The sequence below is a fragment of the Myxocyprinus asiaticus genome, chromosome 2 (genome assembly GCF_019703515.2).
Source record: "Myxocyprinus asiaticus isolate MX2 ecotype Aquarium Trade chromosome 2, UBuf_Myxa_2, whole genome shotgun sequence".
NCBI lineage: Eukaryota > Metazoa > Chordata > Actinopteri > Cypriniformes > Catostomidae > Myxocyprinus > Myxocyprinus asiaticus.
Window position 1 is genome coordinate 40,708,112 of NC_059345.1, and position 16,034 is coordinate 40,724,145.

At 39.4% G+C, this 16,034-nt stretch overlaps 1 protein-coding gene across 3 annotated transcripts in view; it reads left to right on the forward strand.

The window, feature by feature from the left end:
- The first annotated feature begins 1,533 nt into the window (after positions 1-1,533).
- The window catches only part of kiaa0232 (KIAA0232 ortholog), a 48,233-nt gene continuing 33,732 nt past the window's right edge, over positions 1,534-16,034 (forward strand). Inside the window, exons 1-2 of one of the 3 annotated variants that reach the window (XR_007899266.1) lie at positions 1,534-1,710; positions 14,749-15,282. Coding sequence is in view for 1 of the 3 variants with exons in the window: in XM_051717860.1 (XP_051573820.1) it covers positions 15,049-15,282 (234 nt within the window). In the remaining 2 variants the exon portion in view is untranslated. The remainder of the gene's footprint in view (positions 1,711-14,748; positions 15,283-16,034) is intronic. The other 2 variants (XR_007899267.1, XM_051717860.1) reach the window with 2 other exon arrangements.

A 16,034-nucleotide genomic window follows, 5' to 3' on the forward strand; every position in this document is an offset into this window, starting at 1 on the left:
TTCAAACACGCGTTTGGCGCGATATACACACCAGAATAAACAAGGAAAACTCCCGCGGCGAGTAGAAAGGCTTACAGTTAATAAAGAGTATTTCCAAATTAGGACAGCACATCTTCTTTAACGTTGTTACATCTGTACACCAACTTTCATTGATATAAAAGCATGTTCCACCGCCTCTCGTTTTCCCCGTTAACTCCGCGATGCGATCCGCTCTGAACAGCTGGAAGCCCGGCAGATGTAACGCGCTGTCCGGAATGGCTTCACTCAGCCAGGTTTCTGTGAAGCACAAGGCAGCAGAGTTTGAAAAGTCCTTGTTTGTGCGGGTGAGGAGATGTAGTTCGTCCGTTTTGTTAGGGAGAGAGCAGAGATTTGCTAAGTGAATACGCAGCAGCGCTGTTCGAAAGCCCCGCCAACGGAGTTTGACCAGTGCACCGGCTTGTCTTCCTCGCCTGCGTCTCCTGAACAACAAAACCGCACCTCCAACTAAAATGTCTAGCAAAACGTCTGAATATTCAAAAACCAGGAAAAGACTGTCTGGTATAAGCTGTCAAATGTTCAGCAGTTCGTCTCTGGTAAAACTGACTGGAACAAGATTACTAAACACAGGACAAACAAACAAAAACAACAAAACAATAGGAGCGCTCCACACCGAGGCGGCCATCATGACGTATTATGCCACAAATGCTGTTGACTGAGCTCAAAGGAATATTCCGTGTTCAATACAAGTTAAGCTCAATCAATAGCATAATGTTGATTACTACAAAAATTTATTTAGACTTGTCCCTCCTTAAAAAAGCAAAAATTTGGGTTACAGTGAGGCACTTACAATGGAAGTGAATGGGGCCAATCCGTAAACGTTCAAATACTCACTGTTCTTTAAGTATAGCTACAAGACATAAACAATATGCATGTTAACATGATTTTAGTGTGATAAAATCACTTACTAACCTTTTATATGTAAAGTTATAGCCAATTTTACAACATTGTTGCCATGATGACGAAACACCATAACCTCTAAAAATGACCTTAAAAATAACGATTTAAACAACTTTACAACACAAATAATATATAAGTTTTAAAAGAATGAATGTAAGTGCTTTTATAAAATTATAAGCTTCACATTTCTGCCTTTAAACCCTCCAAAAATTGACCCCATTCACTTCCATTGAAGGTGCCTCACTGTAACCTCGATCCTGGGCGGGGGGGTACGAGTTAAAAATATTTTTGTGGTAATCAACTTTATGCCACAAATGTTGTCGATTGAACCCGGAATATTCCTCTTAACCACTTTATCCATGTTCCCTCCAAAGACCCACAGCACGGAGATCAATACGTTTCTAATGACTACAGCTGTTGAACTGCGCTGATCTGACGCAAGCTCGCGCGGAGGGATATCAGTCATGGTAACACATTTGGAATCTATCTTGTTGCTCGGAGACGAAGTAAAATGGTGTCGTATATAGTTCCCTGTCCAGCCATATTGGCTCAAACCGAGCTATCATGTGATGTTAGGAGGCATCTGATGCAGGCCCAGCTTGATCCAAAATGTCGTCAGCCGCGTCCTATCCAGAGTTGAGGACGTAACATACTTTACCCTGCGCCTGATATCTGTGACGCCATTGCGGCGGATCTCAGAGCTCGTAACGGCAGCGGGAGAGAAGTCATCGCTTCTCCTGCTGCATTTTAGCACACTGCGTAGGCTTACAGCAGGTAAGGTTATTTAACCATGCACAACTGCTTTTCGGTTTGTTGAGTGCTTTAACTATTAGTAATGCAGTGCTCCCTCGTTCTGAATTGTACTGGACGCTTATGTATTTTGTCGATTTGTCAAATATTACAGACTAGGCAAATCAACCGCGCCTCCTCTCCGGTTTAGCAACAACTGTGCACTAGCCTAGCTTAACGCTACCGATTACTAGTTGGGCGAACGAACGTCGCTTTTCCCGTGTTAGACGTAAATACTGTTGAACTGAACGCACGAAACACGGGCTTTGGGTTGTTTCGCGATGGCCGATGTGAAGCAAAAGCACTTTAGTTGCCTGTAGTGTTCGAGGAAGTGATAAACCGGGACTAGTGTTTCACTCTCTGGCGTAAAATGGTGTCCGAGTTTTAGCCAAAGACGCTGTATGAGCGGTCATCTGTTTACACCTCAGCTGCGTCAGATTGACATTTTAGACGACAATGACATTTATTTTTTCATAGCATAACATCTTGCCCAATCTGAAAGGGAAGGTTATTGAGCATTGCATGGGAGTAGCTTGCCGATAATTATTGTGTAACTTATTAGGCCGGTTATTATGGAGCAGAGCTGCCGCTTAGTTAAACGGCGGCTTGCGCATGTTTTTTATGCTGCACTTTACCGAGTAGCGTTGAGCTGAACAGCACATCCACGGTAGCTGATTCATGCCGAGTAAGAAGTTTGTGGTTTGTCTACTGCGCTCAGTTCTTAGAAGGTGGCCTGTTGACAAATCTGTATTGAACCAAACTAGCTGTAATATTCATTTATTTGTCCGTTAACTTGCGCACAAACGGTATACATTTACAAACGTGACAGGTAGTGTATCTGGAAGAGTAACAGAGCTCAACATTTGGGTCACTGGCTTGTGTCAGGTGATGGTTAACCATTAGCTAGTCAGCTTGCCTCCTGTCATTCCGCGGTTCTCCTGTCATTGTTAAACAATGATTGCATGGTATTTTGATTGTTCATTTTTGATTTATTATTATTATTTTTTTTTACGACAGACGTTTCATAGACTTAAGAGTTGGTGTGGCTTTCAAACGGCCGTTTTACATTCATGGCTGTAACTAATTTATAAATAATCTTAACTTTAAAGGGATAGTTCACACAAAAATGAAAATTCTCTCATTTACTCACCCTCATGCCATCTCAGATGTGTATGACTTTATATTGCTGAACACAAATTAAGATTTTTAGAAGAATATTTCAGCTCTGGAGGTCCACACAATGCAAGTGAATGGTAACCAAAACTTTGAAGCTCCAGAAAGCACATAAGCAGCATAAAATAATCCATACGACCCCACTGGTTTAATCCATGTCTTTGGAAGCGATCTAATCGGCTTTGGGTGAGAATAAACCAAAATATAGCTGCTTTTTCACTGTACATCTTTGCATTGCAGTCATTAAGCCCAAAATATGCTTCAGTCAGAAGCTAATGCTGAGCATCCGCGAACAGGATGCATGACGCAAATCTCGCCATCAGCAGAGTGCACGAGTACTGAACGCGTGCAGCCTGATTTTTCTAACCATGCATCTTTGAACGCACAGAATGTGCATGATCCTGGAATTATTTGCACTAATTTGTGGGTCCACAAGGTGGCAACACTCACATTTGAGCCGTTGCTGTCAAAACAAGCGCTTAGAAGATGTGATCGCCGCTAAAAATCAGAAGATGAAGGTAAAAACAACAACAGTGGATGTGCAAGTCAAGAGCATGTGTGTGAGGAGGTCTGGAGATACCTGCATTTGTATAATTCAAGTCTGAAGGAATATAAAGACAACTCTATGGGTCTAAACTCCTGAAGAGAAATAGTCCAGTGTTAAAGCAGTTGTAGGGTGCATGCACCAACCGCCTGTGTATGTGTACACAGTTACAGTGCTTTGAAAAATTATTTGCCCCCATCCTGATTTCTTTTGGTTTTGTGTATATCTCATACTAAATTGTTTCAGAAATTCAAATAAAATCGAGCATAAAACAAAGGCAATCGGAGTAAATGCAAAATACAGTTTTTAAATGATAATGTTGTATATTGAATCAAATAAGTTGTCCAGTACCTACTGGGCATGTGTGAAAAAGTTACTAAATCCCCAAATCTATGAAACTGCATTCATAATGAAGTTAAGCTGGACTAGACACACCCAGGCCTGATTACTGCCAGCCCTGTTCAATCAAATCAATGCCTAAATAGAACTTTTTCAGCAGCATGAAGTTGGCTAAAAGGTCTCACCCAGTAGCACACTATGCCAAGGTCGAAAGAAATTCCAGAAATGATGAGGGAAAAGGTGATTGAAATACATCAGTCTGGGAAGGGTTACAAAGCTATTTCAAAGGCTCTGGGGCTCCAAAGAACCATAGTGAGAGCCATTAGCTCCAAATGGAGAAAACTTGGCACAGTAGTGAACCTTCCCAGAAGTGGCCGACCTTCCAAAATTCCTCCAAGAGCACAGTGATGACTTATCCAGAAAGTCACAAAAAAGCCAAGGGCAACATCCAAGGAACTGCAGGCCTCTCTCGCGTCAATAAAGGTCACTGTTCATTACTCCACTATCAGAAAGACACTGACCAAAAATGACATCCATGGAAGCGTGGCAAGGCCAAAACATCTTGATGATCTTCAAACCTTTTGGGAGAATGTTCTGTGGACTGATGAGTCAAAAGTGGAACTGTTTGGAAGACAGAGGTCCCGTTATATCTGGTGTAAATCAAACACAGAATTCCACTAAAAGAACATCATACCTACGGTCAAGCATGGTGGTGACAGTGTGATGGTGTGGGAATACTTTACTGCTTCAGGGCCAGGGTGACTTGCAATAATTGTGGGAAACATGAATTCTGTTCTCTACCAGAAAATCCTAAAGGAGAACGTCCAGTCTTCAGTCCGTGAGTTGAAGCTCAAGCACAACTGGATTATGCAGCAAGACAATGATCCAAAGCATAGGAGTAAGTCTCAAAAGAAGCTAAATTAAAGTTTCGGAGTGGCCAAGTCAAAGTACTGACTTGAACCCGATTGAGATGCTGTGGCAGGACCTTAAACGGGTGCTCAAAAATCCTCCAGTGTGGCTGAACTAAAGCAGTTCTGCAAAGAAGAGTGGGCCACAACAGTGTTGTGAAAGACTGCTCTCGAGTTATCGGAAGCATTTGGTTGCAGTTGCTGCTAAAGGTGACATAACCAGCTATTAGGTTTAAGGGGGCAGTTAGTATTTCACATGGGTGATATACACCGATCAGCCACAATTATAAAACCACCTGCCTAATATTGTGTAGGTCCCCCCTCGTGCCGCCAAAACAGCGCCATTCTGATATGCTATTGTTGTCACCACAATTGTATAGAGCGGTTATCGGAGTTACCGTAGACTTTCAGTTCGACAGTTTGAATCCGAGTCACTTTCTCAGCAAATCAGCCGTCCGTGTCAGTCAGTTCACAACTAGGAGCGCAGACATTTCAAAATAAGAGTGTTTTTTGGGCCTCTTTATCATTAAAAGTCCCACATTATGTACCACTTTTTTTTCTTCTGGTAATTGTTGATGGGGATTGGAGTATCACAATAAATTGCATTTGGGATTTCATTCAATAGAATGAAAGAAGGACTAAGACAATATTTTAAAACATATATACACATAAGCAATATCACACGAGCAAGAGTGCGATTTGGCCCTTCACAGCAGTGCTGATGTTTACCTATGGCACTCGGCCTACGACTGAATCACAGCAGTGCTGATGTAGGGCCATATAGCAGGATTGCTCGTGTGATATTGCTTATATACAACAGTTCAATGAACAAGTAAATGTAAAAAAAAATTAGGAAAAACTGTACGGTCATAACTCATTTGTGCATGGAACTACTTTATTACGCGGCGGATCAGAAGGCGGGTGTGAGAGAGAGAGAGAGAGAGAGAGAGAGAGACACACACACACACACACACACACACACACACACACACACACACACACACACAGAGTGTGTGCGATCACCTGTTGCCACTCCCAAGCAGAGATGCTGTCAGCTTTCTGAAGATCAGCTTTCTCAGTGGAAAAGTAGCGGTCCAAGCGGGGGTATTTCTACCTATTTCGCGGTAGCTGGTGTGCAGGAGTCAATCACTATAGAAACCGCAATGTCCTCCATTTTAAACAGTGTGTCCACTCCAATGTGGGTAGACCGGTAAGAGGCAAGCGCCTTCAGTTTGTGTAATTAATCAGTCTGTTGTGTCTCTCAGCTGTCATAAGCCGTAATGCTGAAGTTGTTCATTTAAAGCCATTTAAAGCTATTTCCTAGCTTTAGTAGTAGTAATACAAGCGATCATATAGTGCTGTATGTAAACACTGGCTGAGGCGGATTCACTTCACATCACCAACTGGCTCATATTACACATAAAATTGATCTTTTGCCACCACCTGCTGGCTAACATATGTAATGTAAAAAAAATACATGTAAAAAAAAAAAAGACAAACTGTAGATCTTATCACATCTGCACTGCTCTTACACTTGCACGAACACAAGCAGAGTGATATACACACACACACACACACACACACACACACACACACACACACACACACACACACACACACACAGTGAAGCATCCGAGTGCTGATGGTGTCAGACCATCAGTGCTCATGGAATGTCTCTCATCCAATCAGATTCGAGGACCGGAACTAACTTTTGTGTGTGTGTGTGTATATATATATATATATATATATATATAGGTGTTAGATGGCATGAGGATGAGTAAATGATGATAGAATTTTCATTTTAGGTTGAACTATCCCTTTAAGCCATATGAAGGGGCAAATGTCAAGGGCATAGTATTTCACACTGGCCGACTGTAGATAATTGTGCTTATACTTTGATCTGTTAAAATAATCCAAATGAGAGAGAAGCGCTATAGCTCAAGTATTACTTGTAATAATTCAATATGTAGGTGTCTAATCTTATCAGTCTCCAAACCCTGAAAAAGAAGCAGTTCCTCATGTAATAACTTTTACATAAATTTCAGGTCACTAAAATCGTCAGTATGTGAATGCAAATTTCAAGAACTCTGTGACTAGTTGTGCTGATTTTAAAGCAAAGCGAAAATATGATTCTGATGATTGACAGTCATCCAAAGAAAGCACTGTTCAGTACTAGGGGTGTAAATTGGACGTTTCATCAAGATAGGATCTTGAGGATAGGAGGTCATTTCAGACTGGTAGTTATGTGCTTCATGAACCTTGTTTTAAGAGATTTGGGGGCATATCAGCAGCATTGAGTACGTTTACATGGGCAGTTATAATCGTACTAGTGCGGGTTTTTGCATTGTTGAGCTGCAGTCTTCATTTCTCTGTCCAAGTATACACGACACTGCTATCGAATAGGTGAAGATAGGATGTCAGCTGAGGAAGAGGTTTTCGGGTTGACCTTTTGCATCATAGTAGAGCTTCGAAGAAATCCGCTAACTAGCTGATGCACACAACAGCATAGAAAACTTTACAGCCACTTGCATTTCTTGCATTCTTTACGCGTTGATGTACATGCATTATCTGTTGTGCCTATGGTGATATCCGAACGCATAAGGCGGCACAATTTGTTTCTTGATTGTTTTAACTATACAAGCTATGCTTTGCTTCACTTTCATCCTTTATGAACTGTGTAAAGCATAATAATATTTAGAATGAGGAGAGATGTCGTGAATAAATAGATGGTTAAGAAAGTATATGGGTTGTTTATATTTTTCTTGCGATCAATGGTATTTAATAGGTTTTTTTGTCTGAATACTTGAAGCAGTTCTGTATCTGTACCTGTCATTTGCTTCAGGCTCCATATTCAATACAAATCATGCTTTCTGCCTCAGTTTATGAATGGAATCCACATGAGATATTTTAACCATTTGATAATTGAAAGGAAGATAGGTATATGCAGTAGATAATGTGTAATGGGGTGCACCGATCAATCGGCCACCGATTGAAATCGGATGATATTCATCTTAAATCCGTGATTGGCTGTTTAGGGCCGATCTTTTTTTTTTTGCAGTACGCAGAGAATCGTGCACAAACTGCTACTCTAAAAAAAAAAAAAAAAAAAAAAAAAATGCATGACATAGTGGCCTTTTGGAGGGCGAGTTGTTGGCAATTCTAAGCATTCACAAATTTAAACTTTCAGACTTGATGTAATTCACATGAATATGCCGTTTTGTTTTTAAAAATGTGTAAGAATAACATGTATGAATATTAAGTTGCCCATTTTCTAGAGTCATTACGGTAGTTATTCTGACTCGCTGCACAATGGACAGGAAGAGGATAAAGTGGTTGCTGATGGGTATAAAAACAAATTAAACAACAAATAAACATGCGAATACAAATCTGAGTACACGTGATGTAATGCGAGTCGTGATAACTAGATGTTGTGTGGAGCGATAGAGACTGTTTGAGCGCTTTTAGTTTAACATGAGTGCTCTCGGTGTCAAACATACGCGCTCTGCAGGTGCTCTCAATATCTCATCATCAGTCACTCATCTCAATGCTATTTTGTGACGATCCCAATTTAAATCAGATTAATATTAGTCACAATACCACTAATCACAGATGTAACTGTTTAAACTTCAATAACGGCACCGCGACTTCACGCATTTGCTTAATTAGTGATTTGTATTACAACAAGATGCCAAAGACAGTAAACAAATCATAGATATTAATGATTTCTGGAGCAGTTTTAGAGCTTGTAATGGATATATTTTTCTTATTTTTGAAAGTATCTCTGCTGTGTGTGGTGCTCTCATGGTTTTTACTGGTTGCCAGTATGTCATATTTGATATTGACAACAGAACTATTCATAACCGTTTTCAATACAAATAAATGTTAGCAATTCGCAATGTAATTTTAATGTAATTTTGGTAATGCTTTATAAAAAAGGTTTCTTTAACATTAGTTAATGCATTAGGTATCATGAATAAACAATGAACAATATTTTTTTACAGCATTTATTAATCATAATGTTACTTTAACAATGAATAATTGTTTTTTTATTATGTTAGTTCATAGTGCATTAACTGTTAACTAATACAACTTGATTTTAAAAATGGATTAGTATATGTTGTAACTAACATTAAGTTCATTAGTTCACGTACAGTAATGTTGTTAAATAATGTTAACAAATTGAATCTTTTTGTAAAGTGTTACTGTAATTTTACTGTGTGGGGCATAAACCTAACTGCAGCATATAACTTGCAAAAGTGTGGCAAAGGACACTTTAAAAAAAAAAATCAGTATCTGTCGATCTTAGTGTTAAAAAATCGGAGATCGGTATCGGCCTCAAATTTCCTGATCGGTGCACCACTAATGTGTAATTTATAATGTTTACATTAGGGATGTGCACGAGTAGTTGAATACTAAAGTATTCGTTTTGCAATAAGTATTAGAAAAGTAAAAATACTATTCGAATCGGTTATTGCAAGAATGTGGCTTACTGCGAGAAAGCTGGGTTCCTTTTTAAATGTACTGGATAAACCTCAAGTATACCTGATTCTTCTCATCATAGGAGCAGTGTTGCCCATTACAATTCGGTACAGGCGTCGGAACCGCCGTCAGCCATCCTTGCAGCATATCTTCGTTTGTGTGTGCAATGGAGGAATTCCTGGCACTGTTTTGAAGGGGTGTGAGACTGGGCTTTTCAAACCTGCAATAAAACACATTCAGTTCATCAGCCATTTGTTGATTCTCTACAGAGCGAGGGGGAGGTGTCGTATACTTGGTAATGTTTTCAGGCCGTTCACACAGATGCAGGATCATTGGCTGAAAACTTTTTTCAGCTTTTCAGAGCAGCTTCTTTTAGCTACTATGATTTCCTTACTCAGTGTGTTTCTGGCCTGGTTGTACAAGATTTTATACCCACTTCTGTAAGCATCCTCTTTGGCATGACGAAGCTGCCTGAGTTTTCCTGTGAACCATGGTTTATCGTTATTGAATGATAAAAATGTCCTAGTAGGGATGCACATATCCTCACAGAAACTGATATGATGTCACGGTATCTGTGAGCTCGTCCAGGTTTGTGGCTGCAGCTTAAAAAAAAATGCTCCAATCAGTGCAGTCAAAGCAGGCTTGTAGTTTCAGCTCTGCTTCATTAGTCCATCTCTTTACAGTCCTTACTATAGGCTTAGCTTATTTTTTTTTTCCTGCTTGTAGATCGGGAGAAGATGAACCAGACAGAGATCAGAGAGTCCTAAAGCTGCATGTGGGACAGAGCGATATGCATCATTTACAGTCATGTAGCAGCGGTCCAATACATTTCTTCCGCTGGTGGGGCATTTGATGTGTTGTTTGCATTTTGGCAGTTCATGGGTGAGGTTAGCTTTATTAAAATCTCCCAGAATAATAAGAAAGTCTGGGTGTTGTTGCTCCGTGTCTGTGATGTGATCAGCCAGCTGTTGCAACGCTGCGTTCACGCATGCTTGTAGTGGGATATACACACTCACCAGAATAAATGAGGAAAACTCCTGCGGCGAGTAGTATGCTTCTAAATTAGGACAGCACATCTTCAGTGCTGTTACATCTGTACACCAACTTTCGATGATGTAAAAGCATGTTCCACCGCCCCTCGTTTTCCCCGATGAATAATCAAACACCGGCAAAAAATTATCAGGTATGCTCTGCCGAATATTCAGCAGTTCATCCCTGGTGAAACTGATCAGGAAAGTGACAAAAAAACATGACAAACAAACAAAAGTAACAAAAACGATAGAGAGCTCCACACCGAAGCAGCCATCCTGTTGTTATTTTAAAAAGATGCTTTTTAAAGTTATTTTTAATTAGACACAGCATCTTAAAACAGCGCTCCTTAACGTGACAAAGAGTAAACCAAAACCAAAGTGAAACAAAGGCGTTCGTCTAGTGCAGGGGTCGGCAACCTTTTTGACACGGAGTGCCATTTTTTTTTTTTTTTTTTTTTTTTTTTTTTCTGGGCAGTGGCTGTGCCCAGGACCCCCCCCCCCCCCCCCCACTTTTGCATTTTTCTAATTTCATTGTTTATTTTTCATTTCAAATTATCAGCATAACAGTTTGAATGAAAATTGTGCAAAACCCGATGATTATGATATAATCACAGAGCATCTTAAAGGAATAGTTCACCCAAAAATGAAAATTTGAGTTTTTTTTTGTTTTGTTTTTTTTTTCATCAAAAAAACATTTTAAGAATTTAATTGCGGGCCTCCTCTAAACAATGCAAGTGAATGTACTCCATTTTTTGACGGTCCAAAATGCATATTTAGGGTGCATCAAAATAATCCACACGATTCCAATCGACAAATAAAGTTCTTCTGAACCCAAACGATCGATTATTTTTAGAAACATGAGGGATGACATAAGCTCGGTGGTAAGGTCACGCGTCACGTGGAGGAGTCAGGAAGCGTGTCATTGTTTACGTTGGTTTTTTTTTATTATTTGGAAATGATGATTTTATTTTATTGTTTTGAAATTGTTTTGGACTGTTTTGGTTTGTGAACGGCACAAGTTTCTCTTGTAAACAATGACGGGCTTCCTGACTCCTCCGCGTGACCTTACCAACGAGCTTACGTCATCCCTCTCATGAGCGCACGTCACAGATGTACGGAAGCGAACATTTGTAGTTAAAACGTATATAAGTATTGTTTTGTTTCTAAAAATAATCAATCGTTTGCGTTCAGAAGAACTTTATTTGTCGATTGGAATCGTGTGGATTATTTTGATGCACCCTAAATATGCATTTTGGACCGTCAAAAAATGGAGTACATTCACTTGCATTGTTTAGAGGATGGAGGCCTAAAATGAAATCCTAAAAGTCTTAAGTTCTGTTTTGATGAAGAAAGAAACTCTGATACATCTTGGATGGCCTGAGGGTGAGTAAATTATCAGCAAATTTTCATTTTTGGGTGAACTATTCCTTTAAGTGCTTTAATGAAAGAACCTGTCCTTTTGTGTTATGAGTTAACAGAGTTAATGTCACAAATTTGCTTATTTGATTACTGATTCCAAAATTGTGTGGAATCTTAAATATTTCTTATGTTATTGTAATCATGTAATCACTAGCATGCAAGCAACGGTGAGAGAGGAGCATGCTATTTTATTCGCACCTGTATTACAATCTACATCTTGATGTAATCCTTCCTCGTGATCACGCAGCGTGTTTTCATCAGCTGAATGGGAGGCTAAACACTATCAAATTGTGACAAGACTCGTGCTATGCGTGCATGCCATTCACGCATGACAACCCGATCAATTATGTAGCCTTTTTCGTTGAATCACACCTGCAAAATCCTAAAAAAAATTTTTCCAGGTTTAATTTATATTTTGAATAGACTAAAGATTTTTGAACCACACAATGTGGGTTTGTTTTCTTTTTTTAGTCGTTTAATGTAATTTGGAGTATGACTGGTTTAAGGAGGGTGTACCTGTATGCTGGATTGGAAATCTCAAGAATTAATAGTGATGTTTTCCTTTATTACATCACGTGTTGCTCCGAAAGCAAAAAGTAACCAATGAAACAAAATGTAGACTGTCATCTGCGCAGCCTGACCGAAGCAAAGTGGACACGTTTACTCGCGTGATTAACCGAACATGAAGCGCTGCCGGCTTGTGACGTGCGAGTGGTTGCACGTGCTGCACGAGTTCGTTGAGTATACTGAAGTCTTGTCACATTTTAACTTTTTGCTTAGCCCCACTATTCAGTTCATGAAAACACGCTGCGTGATCATGCGGAAGGATTACATCAAGATGTAGATTGGAATGCAGTCTGTTGTGTTCCGTCTGTTTGAACAGCCCCTGGCCTGGGCTCATTTTCTGAGCCGCTTCACCACTGAATTCAGCCAAATACCACTGCTGTCTGGGAATATTGTTACCCTACATACAACTGTAATGAATAAACATTGTGGTTTTTTTGCTGTTATGAGGTTTGAGTCTGGGATAGTATACTGTGGCCTCAGTGCAAGTGTAATACCATGTGAACTGTCTATTGAAGTGTTTCCCCCCCCTCATTTTACTTTTGATTAACATTTGCGAATATGGACCAACTAAAACTCTTTATTTTTTCTGCATATTAGTTGAAAATATAATGCTGTTTTTTTTTTTTTTTTAGCAGCCAGGAATGTTCTTTACAATAATATAACACAGTGCTGTATGGTTTATGTAGTCAGTGCGCCCTCTTGTGGACTACGGAAACAACGTAAATTTAAAAAATCAGCTGACTTTAAAATTCAAATGTAATTACAGTTTTGAAAATATTTAAGGTCAAAATTCAAATTTAGTTTCTCTGCCCAATTGACAGCCCTATTGGTGTTGATGTCGGAGTTGCTGTTGTGTTCAGTTGATAGCTGTATTGCATTGTCAGTGCTGTCTTGTTCGGTACACAACAGTATCATTTTAGATGCATAGCTAGATAGCGGCTACCGAGCCACATTACTGGTTTCATTGACAGCAGGGCTATGTAGCTGCTAGCCTGCTAATACTTCCTAACAGGCTGATTTCATGACTGTAATTCAGTAAGCTAATTATGTGTATAACTTTGCTGAACTGCTTGCGTTTTGGCGAGATGTACTTGATCTGATCGTCTGGATGTAGAACATAGGCTACATTTCGGAAAGGAAAAAAAATTCCAATAAGTATCGGTATCGTATTTTAACCTAGCCCTAAACCGACTGAAATCAAACATTTAAACTTCATGTAAATGCACTCATTGAGAACTGCCTGGGAGTGCACATCACACAGCTGAATCATGGCAGGTAGGACCCGTTTTTGATCTTGTGTGGTGTCCTGTATGACAGGAACTTCAAAATAAGTTATTACTGTAGCATTCCAGTCATGCCAATCTTTATGCTCATAATTTGGGCTGGATAGTTCTTCAAAATGTTTAAAGAGTTGAAAACTCTGTTATCATATACTTGCACTCATGTTGCTTCAAACTGGTATGATTTGATCAGAATGAAATATTTTGAATAATTTGAGAACCTGTTTTTCATACACCCTGATCAAGGAGCTCTTTGAACTCGTTGCTGCTGTTGCGATGACAGCAGCAACGCAACAGCCAAAGAAGACTTACATCTGATGTATTGTGTGCTGTGTGAACAGCAGTTCACCCATAAATGGTAATACCCTCATGCCATCTCAAACTCGCATTTTTTTTTTTTTCTTCTGTAACACACAAACGAAGTTCTTTTGATGGAGCTATGACATGGATAGATCCATACAATGCTTCAAAAGGGACAAAAAGGCAGCATAAATGTAATCCATATGATAAGTGGTTTAATCCATGTCTTGTGAAGCGATATGATTGGTTTTGGGTGAGAGCAGACCAAAATGTAACTCCTTATTTCATTAGGCACGATCATAAATTGAAGTTCAATTACACTTCTTTGCGCTTGATGCATGTGCGGGGCGCAGTTCACACGCTTTCCTCATGTATATGTGCTCTGCGCATGTGTCAAGCACGGGGAAGTGTAATCGAGCTTCAAATCATGGTTTATAGTGAAAAATAAGTTTTTGGTCTGTTCTCACCCAAAACTGAACGTATCGCTTCAGAAGATATGGATTAAACCACTTGAGTTGTATGGGTTACCTTTATGCTGCCTTTATGTCCCTTTTGGAGCTTGGAATTGTTGGTCCCTGTTGACTTGCATTGTATGGATATTTTCACATATCTCCTTAATATCTTAATTTGTGTTTCACAGAAGAAAAAAAGTCAAACAACATAAGGGTAAGTAAATGATGAGAGAATTATCATTTTGAATTGCTGTTCATTTTGGACCGCTAGATATTTCCAGGGCTTATCATCAGTCATGTGGGCTAAATTGGTTTATGGATTTTTGCCAGGAACCTGTTGCCAGCTGAAGTGCTAAACATTACTTTGTTTGCAATGATAGTCAAAGGTCTGTGCTAGAAGGATATCTTGGGATGCTATGGAAATTATCAAGACTGTCTGTTCATTTTATTGGATGTAGTGCAAATATTCGATTGTCTGTGGGAGTAGGAATTACATTTTATGAGACTAAATGTTTTACCTCTGTCTTGTAGGTTAAGCTTGGAACCAACTGTCATCCAAGATGAACCCCTATGAGTGAAATTAAAACCATTCAGTAAGCTTTTAGCTTCCAGTGGACAAAGCCATGCCTGAAGATTAGAAACTCCTCTTTCTTACAGCAATACAAATATACAGAAGATTCCACATGACAACCCTCCATGTGTTTGTCCTGCTCCACTGAATCCCCCCTCCCTTCTATAATATAAGATCTGTCCCTTTCATTTCACTCCTTGCTCTCTCATGGCCACCTGGGAACATGCAACTGCATCTGAGAATGGCTCCAACCTAGACTCATGCGTCCAGTGATTGGAGAGTCAGACGGCCCTGCCCCTGAAAGAGTATCGCGGGCCTTACCTGTGTCAGGGCCTGTGTCCTCCTCAGAGATGTCCTCACTGCAGTCACTAGGGCCAGTGCAGAGCTGGCTGGGTCAGGAGCTGGAGAAATGTGGCATAGATGCAATGATCTACACCCGCTATGTCCTTAGCCTGCTACTGCATGACAGCTATGACTATGACCTGCAGGACCAGGTATTGTGAAAATTTAGAACAGTTTCCCAGATAGCACATTTGGAAAGTATTGAGTTTTATCTTTATTTTTAAGTGTCTTATTTTTTTGTACAAATTTGATAAACATCTTAAACTACATTTAAATTTTCATTATTTATTCAACCTCATGTCATTCCAAACCTCTTTGTTTCTTTCATGAAACACAAAGACAATGTTTGGTATAATGTCCAGGCTTTGACTGCATGAATGCATTTCTGCATTTATGATGCCATAAAAGTATCATAAATGCAGTCCAAATTACATTATATTTCAATATTATTACTAAATACCTAGCACTATATTCCAAGTCTCCTGTAGCCATATGATAGCTTTGTGTTGAGGAGCTGACTGAAATTTCAGTTGTATTTAACTTTTATTCATCCCAGGCTGCTGAAAAATTAGGTTGGATGGCAATTGCCCAGACCTCCCAATTCAGTATTACAATGATATTTAGATGTTGATTCGATATGTATTGATTTTTTTAAAATTATTATTATTATTATTGTGATTTGATATATTAAGCTGTGTTAACCCCTTTTTTTTTCTTTGAAATGTTTATTGAAGAACAGTTGTGTCTGACATGACATTTGTTTCACTCTGTTATACAGAATTTGCAGGTAAAAGGTAGGGATGTGCAAAACAACCAATTTTCATAATCGACTAGTTGTCTGAGCTATTAATCGACTAGCTGGTGTTAAGGAACCCATGTACTATTATGTTGCTTTGTTTTCCCC